Genomic DNA, 13,655 nt, shown 5'->3' with positions numbered 1-13,655 from the left:
GCTGTACATGTGTCGGTTCATCAGGGCTTTGACCCTTCTGGGTTGAGCTGTACAATGGCTTGTCTGAAATGTCACTGGTGTCCATTCAGTTTCAGAACAAAAGAGCATGCTTGGCCAAGTGTGAGGCATATGATGTTTGATCCTCAAACAATAGGAGATTGTACTCACTCACTTTACTTTCATGCCAGGCTGGCGCCAATAACACCACACTAATGCAACATGGGGCATCAGACTCATGCTCTGATTGGCACCATACTAATAATATGGTCTGAACGCTGCAAGTAAGCTGAAAGTGGCCATTAGTAAAGGATATTTCTGCATGAGAATGGAAGGATGGAAAACCGAGATAAAAATAGCACCTTCTCAAAAGCAAACATAAGAGGCACATGCAGATCTAAAAACACATGAAACATTGGTTTACTGACATTAAAAACAAAAAGTAAATCATATTCCCCTACGCGCAGTGTTAGAATACAACACACAACACATTTAATTAATATAAAATCTAAAAAAGAAAAAAACATGCACGCTCATAACATTTTTCTTACACTGGAATGAGAAGCAAGCTGTGGAAAAGGATTTCAGCTCTTTTTAATAGTGTCGCACACATGTTCTCAGTTCTGTCAAGATGTGTAAAATTTGCATGCTCAAAAAGCAAATCAAACGGAGTGCCTTTCAACACAGTGATCATTCAACCAGTCCGAACTTCACATATCTACAAAGACCATGAAACACCATCCCAGGCCTCCGATCAGAAACATGGTAACATGCATGCTGTATATAAACAGATCATTGAGGATGCCAAAGTCCAGCCGGCGGTGACCCAGCAGCAGTAGAATGACGGACAGCTTGTATTGAAGACGAAGGAAAATTCGCACGCTGACGTACTGCAGGCAGAAGAGTGCAGATAGTGCCACCCAGAGGAGGGAGGTTAAAAGACTGCAGCCAAAATAGAGAAGGAACCGGATGAAACTATACATCCACCGAGACTTCAGGTACAGGTCAAAGTTGTTGTATTTGCTGCGTACGAGCTGGGCAGTGCGCGCCGGGCCACAGGCGGAGTGCATGCAGGTAGTGTGAGGGCCATGGAAGGAGCGAACCCTCCGTGGGATGGGAATGACAGGCATGGGTGGGCTTGGAAACCCCCTGGATTCAGGAAGGCCCACTCACAGGACTCTTCCAGTAACTCCAGGGCTGCATGTTGCATAACAGGACCACCAGCAGCTAACTAAAACGCAGATGGATGTAAATGCGATGTTCCCATGACCAAATGCACTGGCGCTCATCCAGTGGGCATCTCCAAAACACTGAAACTCTGGAGAAAAAAAAAAAAAAATTAAAATAATTTGTGATATGCCAACATATCATCCAGATCGAGCAGCTGATTTTTGGCTAATATGAATAATTATGATTGTATATAAGTATAAAAAAACATAATGCACAAGATACGATAACACACGCTTTGCTAGAAGATTTGCTAACAGCTTCAGAGACACTAAATACCTTATAAAACCTATTTACCTCCACTGGAAACACTGATGTTCTCTGATTATATAAGAAGATATATATTACATTTTCACAGTCAGGTCTTCTACCATGTGGTTAGAAAATACTAACATACATACTTTTTTCAACAAGGTAAGCTTACTGTTTCCCATGTTTCTTTTTGGTTAATTGGTCAAGTTGAGAACATATTCTAATTGAATCTGAATGACCCTGCTTATTGGACAGTAAATTATTCTATTTAAAGCATGCAGCCAGATGACAATGCGTAAATAATTGTAATGTAGAATTAATAGATGCATTAGCTCAACTACGTTAATGCATTTGGCAGATGCTTTTATTCAAAGTGACTTACTTTGCATTTAGGTTGTACATTTTATCAGTTAATGTGTTCCCTGGGAATCAAAGGCAGTTTCTCTTCATCAGATGCTACTACTTTGAAACAGTCTTTGTTTCATGTCATTTCTACAACCTGATTAGCCACATCTCTCTTATACAGGCCATCAGACACCCTACTCTCCAGATATTTGTACTTGTATATAAAAAAAAAAAAAAAAATTGGTCAATCTCAAAAATAACAATAAAAGTGCTGTAAATGTGCTATAAACGTAATGTTTAATTTAGATTACATCCATAGCACTCTCACAGAATTCATTCCCTTGAAAAAGGGGAGTACCAGGGTACAGTGATGGTATCACATAGTAATACCATGATACAGAATGAATACCCTACACATAAACCATGATATTTCTAAAGTATTCCAAGAATACCATTTTATGACAAGAAAAATCATATGATTACAATATCCATAACAAAGTATTTACACAGTTTTCTAAATAATTTAATGGTACTGTGTCTAAAATCCATAGTAATGGGTTTTGAGAAGGTTTAAGTGTTTAAAGAACATAAGGAGAATTTTCGTTTTTATGCAAACATACCGAAATCTGCCTATATTTCATGTAATGGTTATTCTATAAATGCAAGGCCTCATATAAAGCTGTTCAACGGGCATATCACATCATCACTCACCTCTCGTCATAAGCTTCACATATTGCATATTATATATATACATCAAATGTGATTATATATAGAATAAGTGAATGAAACTCACTTGCGTTTATGCTGCATTCATCGGCTGGTGATATGCTGCGGCGCGGAACACGGTCTGTCGCAAAAACACACTGGCCCGCTGGTTACTATGACAACAACCGGACAATTTAAAGGCGCAGGCTCATCTTTTCTCTCTCTCTCTCTGACGACAGTGAGCGTCGTAAAAAAGATTCTGCGTTTCTATTTTATTTTTCTTCTCAAAGATTTAGGATATTATTATCAGAATAGTCAATGCAGGTTAAATTAGCAGTGGTCCCTCGTTTTGAGTCACAAGTTCCTTCTGTGAATTTTATTTTGATATTCGGTCTAATTTGGTGACTTTTTCATAAATATGAGTATAATGTAATATAAATATAAGTAGCCTAAAGAATATTAATAGATTCATCCACAAGTCTGCAGTAAACTAACACTTAAGTCTTAAATGAATAATAATAATAATAATTATTATTATTATTTTTTTTTTATTTTTTATTATTTTTTTTTTTTTTTTTACCAGTGGGTCAAACTTAATCATCACAATGCCATCTGGTAATTTTTAGATATAAGCCAGTAATCAAACTATTTTTCCCAACAGAAGGTTTAAAATACTTTTCATGCACTTTGCTCTGAACTGAATGCTCTTGCAACAGTTTTCATCTCACAGATAGTAACAGGAATGCCGTGATGTTGATTATCTGCATATCATTCCCATCTCTAATGCCTTCAGACTCAAGTTGTTCTGTTTAACTGTTTATGTGAGTATGTGTGTTGCTTGTTTTGGCTTACTTGTGAGGACCAAATGTACTACTCACCTATATTGTGAAATACTTTGACAACACACTAGTGAGGACAATCTGGTCCTCACTAGTTAAAAATCAGCCAAAAGATGTTTTGATGTAAATCTAGTGTTCTTCGCATGATTCTGTGATGGTTAAGTTAAGGGCTGGTTGGGTTAGCTGATAGAAAACATCATTAACCTGATAGAAAATCAGTGGAAGTCTATGCAATGTCTTCACTAGGATAGAGAAATAAACCTGTGTGTGTGTGTGTGTGTGCGAGAGAGAGATCTCTCATAAAGTTGATTTGACCTCTGCCTAACTTTTCCAGTGCACTGCACAGCTCTGCACGTCTGTAGATTTATGGCATGACTGTACGATTGCATCCTGCCTATTTGTCAGATGGCCAGATAGTGAGCGGAGCAGCACATCTCGCTGCAGATAAATCATAATGGGAGGCGCTTTTAAAAAGAGTTTATTATGATCGTTAATGGGGCGCCTGATCACTTTGCGCAAGATTTAAAGACATATTATGCAAAATCTGCAAAACAAACCTTATAATACTTAATCAAACATGCATAAAGCCATCAGTAGGGCTAAATAAATTCTCCCAATTAACTTGCATTAAGAGATTGTGATTACTTTTACTAATTTAATCAACAGTGTAATAATTTCAGCAGCAGTCAGGGTTGATGATGAGCTTTCTGTGGATACGGAGGGAATTTGTGATGAGATGTTATCTTTAACAACATACTTGACAATTTTGAGAGTCAGTTGAAGTCTTCATGTTTTGCTTTTGCTTCTAATTGCACAATATTATGAATATTAGGTCAATGACTGCATTCAGACACATGTCAAAGTGTTGCAAACAGCGTGATGCAGGGATGGCATATTTTTGCAGGCACAACACAAAGATCACATTTTAGTATTTCCGGTTCCATGATCATCCTTAAATCAGTGACTATGTTCAGTTTATCAGTTCATTTATAGCCAGGGCTGTTGCTATGAATTCTGGGCCCTATGAGTTGCGATCGTAACGTTCCCATAAATTCCCCCTTGAATGTTTTGATATATACGATAGATATTACTAAATTCACAACAAATGCAACAAACTTAATAATGCACAGTTGATTTTGAGCTATGTTGGTAAGTTGCTACTAATAAATTCTGTCATCATTTCCTCACGCTCATGTCATTCCAAACAACTTTCTTCAAAAAGAGGATTTTGTAGAATGTTACCAAACCATTTTGGTTACCCATGATTTCTACTGTATGGACAAAATTTTCTTGAATGTCTCAAATTATGTTCAACAGAAAAAAGAAATTCATACAGGTTTGGAATGACATGACGTAAGTAAATGATGACAGTTTTCATACAATAATAATAAGCACCTAATTTATATAAGACACTGATATATATCTTTAATCAAGCGCTTACAGGCACCATACAGGCTTTGACTTGTGGCCAATTATGTTGTCCCAAATAGTTATTTTTTAATTGACTGGTTTTGTGGTCCTGGGTCTCATATAGGTTTAGTTTTAGATACATTTGTTTTAAATTAAGATACAGGGATTAACGTGATCACATGGAAAATACGTGCAAATAAATTCATGCACCTTTTGAATAGTCTCCAGTTTGATGTTGTCTATCAGAACAATTGACAGTTTTTCTAGAGATGTTGGAGGAGGAAAATGTCTAAATTTTAGTATTTCACAATTTCACATTTAGCACTCTATGAGGTTTAGCAGCCTTTTCTCTAGTGTTTTGTGGTGATTATTGCTGTCAATTTGCTACAGTAGTTCTGTGTTGTTTGGATACTATCCTTCGTAGTCTTTGATGGGCCCTATTGCTTACTTTCAGATTTCATCCACTATTCTTCTTCACTAATGAAGCTTAACATACATTGTTTTTTGCATAATCACGAAGACTGTTGATCTTAAAACACCAAACAACTGGGCTGTTAAGGTTACAGATGCTCATGGTAAACAGGCTTCCATGATTTGTCCTTTTTGCTCATCTGACAGTCACGCATTTGCCCCGTGGCTGGTAATAAAAACTGCTGAACACAACTTGTACTACACTAGACTAGAGAATACAGAGAACTAAAAGATAATTGCATCAGTTGTTTTTTCACTTTCACATAGATACCAACCGCTATAATTATGGGGGTTCACATTATTTGGTCCGACCACTGCATTAGATTAACAGCAGCACTTTCTTCTTGTGTTGAGTATCTGATGTCCACTAGAGGGAGCTCTATTCCTACCACAGTGTGGCTTCACATGAAATCCAAGGTAAGCTCATCAAACATCTCAAGATCAGCTCATCTGTTTCTCCTGCTGTTTAGTTCTGACTCACATACACACTATTGCATTTTATGAGCTGAGTTGTTTCAAACTCTTCCATTCAAAGCACTTTTGTGCTCCTCATGGAAAATCCTGCTGAAATTGTAAATTATTACATGTATAATCTTTATTAAGATAAGATTTTTAGAATAAGCATTTTTAGTTACAACAGTAGTGAATCCAAGAAGTTTGTGGTGAATTTTTTGCGTGAATTTAGGATAGTTTGATTACGTTCATGAGGACACATACAGAGCTTGACTGGATGTAAAATCCTTCAATTTCCAGCCAGCACAAGATTAAAGCGGTTAGATGTCAAAATCCTCTTACCAACCCAAAATACACTGAAGGTTGATCAATTAATTCATTACCTAAGTAGAGGTCTAATACACGACAAGAGACAAATTGAATCAATTAGCAGAGGCTAATCAGAACAAAGGGAACTTTAACTACAAGAAGTTTAATTAAAATGCTTACCAGTGTAATATGAAGTGCTTTATACATTCTGGAGGAAAAGCCACACATCCACAGGAAATGAAAAACAGGAGCACTTTGCTTCACTATTACCTCAAAGACACACACACACACATAGAGCTCTAGGGTTGCTGAGTAGAGCACTTCACTTTGAGAACCAAAAGTTATGAAAACAAACTGAAATGAGAAAAGTTGGTGTGAGGTTCATCTTGTGTTTTCTTCTAAATCATCTGCTGAGTTCAAATGGGATTTCTTGATCTTTTCACCCAGTAAAGCCTGACATTAACCATTTTTAAATGGAACAGTTTATTGAGCCTGCTGTATATTGAAACGCTTACATATGTGTTTTTGTTGAGAATCATATTTGATACATCAGGCTTTTATGACTCATATAGTCTGATATAGTCTCATATAGCCATATAGGGAGAATACGGAGGAAAAACAGCTCTGTGGCTGAGCAAAAGACTCCAACTTAAGCAAAAACCTACAATTTGCTGCAGATGCTGATATTTATACGATGATATTCTAATGCTTGAAATGTAAACTAGTGAGATCTTCATTACAGTATAGAAGAAAATGATAGAAATATCAGTCATCATTCATATCTCCAATAATATGTCTTAAAGTCAGATGATATTTAAATGATTAAAACATATGTGATGCAATCCATTGATGATTGAGAGATAAACAAATAAACATTCCTCAAAAGATCTGAGATTTTTTGAAGGCTTGGGAAGATCATTCCTCCGCTGAGGAACAGTAAAAGTTAAACTTCTGGAAACAAATGTTCCTCAAAAAAAAAAAAAAAAAAATGTCTGGATAATCAAGTAAAGCCGAGCTGTTTCAGTCCAGTAAGTGTTCATCTGGAAATATTACTAAAGTTATTCTTAGATACAAATCAGTACAGATTTGACAGCAAAGAGACACATGAAGCATGAGCCAAAGGAGGACATTTGTACGATTATACTAAAACTTGATAATAAAATAGCTGAAACTATCAATCAGATGACAGAAGCAAGCAGTAGATTGTGCCTGACAGGTTTAACAGCAAAGTTTTGAACATGTTGATCATTTAGAGCCCTTAAAAATTCATGTTCAGGTATGATGCAATAGGCCTTATAGGGTAAAAAATTCTAATCAAACAGAATATAGCACTGACACAATCCCACTGTTCTGCTATTATCATTAATTGTTTCTTGCTAGTATTGCCAGCGCAATTATTTATTGCTGTCATTTTGGTTACTTTGTTATCAACTCTGCATATATTTGAATACATTAGCATGAACACACACACACACTCACATACACACACAGGTCATACAGAGCATTTATGAGTTGTATTTCCTCTGTGGAGAACAGAGTAACAGAAAATTACAATATATGAATGTAAATAAAATAGTTTACACAATATGGACACAGTATGAAGGTGTATGAAATATCATATACATATCAATACATGCACAATTATTAGAAACATTACTATCATTAATGCAAATTAAATCACAATATAATCCTGTTTTCATATTGTATTCTAGTCCAGGAAGTGGAAGGAAACCGTCTGTTTGTGGTGCAGTGAGACTGTGGAGAGTGTTAATCTGTAAGGCTTTGAAGGGTTTGGATCAGATTAAACATCTGCAGCAGGAGGATCAGCAGATCAGCTCACTCTTTCAGTCTGAGCTGCATGTTCCCCAAATCTCACAAGAAATCACTGAGAGTCACTGGAGCGCCAGTGGAGCCATAACATGACACGAGGACACAATATTCACACAAACACACACACAATACAAAACACGACACGTGTCAAAGGGAAATGTTTGAAATACAGCAATATTCACTCACCATGTGTATTAGAGCATGATATATTGTTTGAAAGCTGCTTAAACATATACACCATCATACAAAAGTTTGTGTCTGGTAAGAATTTGTTAATCTTTTTGAAAGAGATTGCAGTAAAAACAATGAAATATTATTACAATTTAAAATACAATTTCTATGTGAATATTTTTTTTAAATATAATGTATTCCTGTGATCGAAGCTGAATTTTCAGCATCATTACTCCCGTCTTTAGTGTCACATGATCCTTCAGAAATCATTCTTATATGCTGATTTGCTGCTCAAGAAACATTTCAGATTTTTATCAATGTTGAAAACCAGTTGTGCTGCCCAGTATTTTTGTGGAAACTGTAATCCTTTTTTTTTTAGTCTTTGAATGAACTCATTGTGAGTCAGTGGCCGTAAATTCACTGGATTCTGCATATAAGCATATTTCTGCAATAATATACATAAAGCCATGAATTTTTTCCCGTGTGATTTAGTGATGGAGGACACACATTTGGCACCAGCATGTAAGAGGCTCACATCAACACAACGTGATTTACATTGGTGAACAGATGGCACAGAACACAGTGTTTGGAGAAGATGTGTGGTTTATTCACACTGACACTTTGTACGACGGGTGTGAGTGTTTGTCTAGAGCTGCATGAAAATGAGACGGAGAATGTCATAGCATAGGTGTGCATGTGCATGGTCCAAACATATGCATAATTGCACATAATGTCAAGAGTGAGAGAGCTGAGTCTGAGAATCCAGTGTGAACACAGAAGAAGAGATCAGGAGAAACTGAATAGCTCAAATTATTAATCCATACATGAGGCACTGCAGGACAACAGACACACACACTCTACTTAAACACTTAGTTATAGTGTTACACTTTATTTTATGTCCTTGTTGCAGTGTAATTATACATTTAAGTAAGCAATTATGTAATAGTGAATATATAAATATACAGGTCCTTCTCAAAAAATTTCCATATTGTGAAAAAGTTCATTATTTTCCATAATGTAATGATAAAAATTAAACTTTCATATATTTTAGATTCATTGCACACCAACTGAAATATTTCAGGTCTTTTATTGTTTTAATACTGATGATTTTGGCATACAGCTCATGAAAACCCAAAATTCCTATCTCAAAAAATTAGCATATTTGATCCTACTAATACTGATGATTTTTTTTTAATGCTAATGAAAAGTCAAAATTCATATAATTATGTTCAGTTATGCACTCAATACTTGGTCGGGAATCCTTTTGCAGAAATGACTGCTTAAATGCGGCATGGCATGGAGGCAATCAGCCTGTGGCACTGCTGAGGTGTTATGGAGGCCCAGGATGCTTCGATAGCGGCCTTAAACTCATCCAGAGTGTTGTGTCTTGCGTCTCTCAACTTTCTCTTCACAATATCCCACAGATTCTCTATGGGGTTCAGGTCAGGAGAGTTGGCAGGCCAATTGAGCAAAGTAATACCATGGTCAGTAAACCATTTACCAGTGGTTTTGGCACTGTGAGCAGGTGCCAGGTCGTGCTGAAAAACGAAATCTTCATCTTCATAAAGCTTTTCAGCAGATGGAAGCATGAAGTGCTCCAAAATCTCCTGATAGCTAGCTGCATTGACCCTGCCCTTGATAAAAACACAGTGGACCAACACCAGCAGCTGACATGGCACCCCAGACCATCACTGACTGTGGGTACTTGACACTGGACTTCAGGCATTTTGGCATTTCCTTCTCCCCAGTCTTCCTCCAGACTCTGGCACCTTGATTTCCGAATGACATGCAAAATTTGCTTTCATCCGAAAAAAGTACTTTTTGGACCACTGAGCAAACAGTCCAGTGCTGCTTCTCTGTAGCCCAGGTCAGGCGCTTCTGCCGCGGTTTCTGGTTCAAAAGCACATGCCTGTGCACGGTGGCTCTGGATGTTTCTACTCCAGACTCAGTCCACTGCTGCTGCAGGTCCCCCAAGGTCTGGAATCGGTCCTTCTCCACAATCTTCCTCAGGGTCCGGTCACCTCTTCTCGTTGTGCAGCGTTTTTTGCCACACTTTTTCCTTCCCACAGACTTCCCACTGAGGTGCCTTGATACAGCACTCTGGGAACAGCCTATTCATTTCAGAAATTTCTTTCTGTGTCTTACCCTCTCGCTTGAGGGTGTCAATGATGGCCTTCTGGACAGCATTCAGGTCGGCAGTCTTACCCATGATTGCGGTTTTGAGTAATGAACCAGGCTGGGAGTTTTTAAAAGCCTCAGGAATCTTTTGCAGGTGTTTATAGTTAATTAGTTGATTCAGATGATTAGGTTAATAGCTCGTTTAGAGAACCTTTTCATGATATGCTAATTTTTTGAGATAGGAATTTGGGGTTTTCATGAGCTGTATGCCAAAATCATCAGTATTAAAACAATAGAAGACCTGAAATATTTCAGTTGGTGTGCAATGAATCTAAAATATATGAAAGTTTAATTTTTATCATTAAATTATGGAAAATAATGAACTTTTTCACAATATGCTAATTTTTTGAGAAGGACCTGTATAAAATCAGTGTTATTAGTGACATGGATTTGTAATTTGTCTTTGACACATTAACACAAAGACGTGTATTTAAATAGTTATATACATGACACATATCAAAATAAAATATATTATACATACATAAACACACATTTCCATGGGCTGATATAGTATATGTCAATATATGAAATTGTTCCAATTTTTAATAGGTTTCATGTATGTTTACACTTGGAAAATACATATATAACATGCTTGTGTCCACTCATTAAGACACGTCCTGATTAATGCAACAGTTAGCCTGGTGCTGTTGCATTTTGCAGTAATAGTTCAGCACAGAGAGAGAGAGAGCGAGTGAGCGAGGGGTCAGTGCTAACAAGCCCCGCATGAGGAGCGTCAAATGGGTGCATGTTACAGTCCGGCCGCGTTAGACCCCCACGCCATGGTTACGGCTCTAGCCTTACACCACCATTAGCCTTATTGGCCGCAGAGGTCAATGGGGTCAAGTGGGGTGTCGATTGGTTGACCCAACCTATCGGCTGGTCCCGTGACTTCTTTAGCTGAGTTATGTGCGTGCCAGCGTGGCTTCGTTACTGCCAGAAAATCATTCACTTTACTCATGCTGATTTACAGACATCGAGCCCCACGGCTTCTGAGTGAACACTGGAAACATCTGAAATGCATGCAGATTTATGTAGGTATTAATTCACAGTATTTGGATATAGCGAATATCAATACCTTTATCAGAACAATGAATATATTCATCACCTATTTACTGTCTTTCTGAAAGCTGCGGCCATCATTCACATAGCCGCTGTAAAACACTTCATGATCTTTCAACTCAGTTGCATTCAGACTAACACATGCAAAATGCATCGAATAAACATTGAAAAATAATTGCACTCAGTGCTTAACAAAACCATCATCAGCGTATCGTATGCGCAGCAGCATCGCGCTCATAGAAAGTGCTCTGGTCATTCATTAATGTTAATGTCCAGAACCTAAATGTGTGGTGAACCACAACTTGGCCTAAATAAAGTAAGATAAAAGCATCAGTTTCCACGCTGGTGCTCAGTGACTTAATCCATCACGGAGGCATGGGATCCATCTTTATCAGAGCCCATTAAAGTTACAGCGGGTACAAACGGATCCCAGCTTGCTTACCACTCTTCCTTTAACCTGTCCAAAACACATCTCCGGTGTCCCCATGAAAGAAAAACCCGCGCGGCTCATGAGCTCAGAGGTCAGGGGTTAAGGAGTGCGAGCCGGTGACCTCCCCCATTACATTAAGCGCTCTGGCCAGCCATTGGTTAAGACACAGTGGAGCTTTGGTTACCACAACGCCAGAGGTTTAGCGTGAGCTCCTATGATCCTACAACAGCAAAATCTCCAAACACAGCTTGGCCAACAACCACAAGACAGATTTGCATAAGTGAGGTTTCACACAAATAAATAAGGTGCAAATGGTTAGAGAGTCAGACTTGTAACCCAATGGTCATGGGTTCGAGTCTCGGTACCTCCAGGGATTGTAGGTGGGGGGAGTGAATGACCAGCGCTCTTGTCCACCCTCAATTCCGCAACTGAGGTGAGACCTTTGAGCAAGGCACCGAACCCCCAACCAGGCACCACAGTATAAATGGCTGCACACTGCTCTGGGTGTGTGTTCACTACTCACTGCTGCTGTGTGCACTTGGATGGGATAAATGCATAGCACATATGGGACACCATACCTGGTCACACATGTCACTTTACATTCAGACATTTATTACGGTATGCACTTTGCACAAGTGGAATGGTGTGTCAGATGCAGCATCTGTATTGACAATTAATTGTAAAGTTAAGTTGCATGTGCAAAATACCATAGTATTGTACAATTCTGAATGAATATGTAATGATTCAATTTACAGCACATTCAAATTGAATAAAAACCTACAAAAGGAAAAACATACTCAATGCATATTCTTTATTAATCTTTTTGTAGATGCAGAGTGTAAAAATCTTGTTAAATTTTATGTAGAAAAGGTGCATACTAAATGGCTTGAACGCACCTGACATCATAATTACGACAAATATACATAATTTCTCAAAATACGTGCTTCCCAGGAGAACTTGATCTCTTGATTTATGGCAAATACAGGGTTTTTTTTCAGTAGCCACAAACCAATATTCAACTCATTCACTCATGGCATTTTTTTTTTTTAATGTTTGTTTATTGTTCCTCGCTAGAAAATAACATACAGTAAGAATTTTAGTTTTGGACTGAATTCAGACATATTCAAAATTTTGGTTTGGAAAAAAAACAGCTCATATTATATTAAGATCTGAACTTCTGAACACCTCCTTTCACAAATTATTTTTTGAAAATGACTTTCATTGTTTCTATTTTCTGCCATGTTACAAATAGGTGGCGTCATGCTGTGTTTGGATGGCTGCAGTGCATTACAGCAGATTCTCTCTCTCCTGAACTGTGGCTGTGAGGGGCTCTAAGCATCTGATTGATTACCTTCCGCTGAAATATTTCTCCCTTCCCTGGCAGGAGATTACGGACGGCAATTTGTGTTTATGGGATTCCCGAAATTCACTTAACAACTGCCCTCCTATTAAAAGGTCAAGCAGGGAGGAGGTAGAGGCATTCCAACGTCATCCCTCATTTCTGTTCCTGATAAAAAACAACAAACTAATGATATCCAGCCTTTACACAGAACCACCTGATCTTGTAAGAATAACTGGCTTTAAAGAAATCTTTTTAAGGTTGTTTGTTAAGTGATCAGACCTCTGAGTATTAAAGTCATCCTGCTTTGTCCAGACATGAATGATTGTTCAAATCATGTGTTGTTACTTTACCAAGTGATCAGATGCACCATTTTTACCTGCTGGATTTTAAAACCCCAAAGAAAAATAATTTCCAGAAGATTATTGAAGCATGTATATAAGAAAATCATATTTTGGGTTTTCTACTTCATAATTTCACTTGGAATTCTGTGTTACTTGTGTGTTTATGAAATTACTACCATGTTCTGAGTGAAAATTCCTAGCTTCTTTTCAGCCAATATGAATAAACTTAAACATATTATTTATCTATTTTTACTACATTGCATCAAAACTCTTATTTTTTTCATCAAACAGAAAAA

At 37.5% G+C, this 13,655-nt stretch overlaps 1 protein-coding gene across 1 annotated transcript; it reads right to left on the bottom strand.

Moving 5' to 3' along the window:
- Window positions 1-380: 380 nt before the first annotated feature.
- LOC109046065 (transmembrane protein 250) lies at window positions 381-2,743 on the bottom strand. Its single transcript, XM_019063859.2, has 2 exons — window positions 2,615-2,743; window positions 381-1,315 (listed from the first exon to the last, which is right to left on the bottom strand). Exon 2 carries the CDS (start codon window positions 1,125-1,127, stop codon window positions 708-710), a length of 420 nt encoding a protein of 139 aa, XP_018919404.1. The 5' UTR covers window positions 1,128-1,315; window positions 2,615-2,743; the 3' UTR covers window positions 381-707.
- Window positions 2,744-13,655: the final 10,912 nt, after the last annotated feature.

Source organism: Cyprinus carpio, chromosome B5 (assembly GCF_018340385.1).
Source record: "Cyprinus carpio isolate SPL01 chromosome B5, ASM1834038v1, whole genome shotgun sequence".
Taxonomy (NCBI): domain Eukaryota; kingdom Metazoa; phylum Chordata; class Actinopteri; order Cypriniformes; family Cyprinidae; genus Cyprinus; species Cyprinus carpio.
The sequence above is the reverse complement of the archived record's forward strand: the minus strand, read 5'-3'. Positions and strand labels throughout refer to the sequence as shown.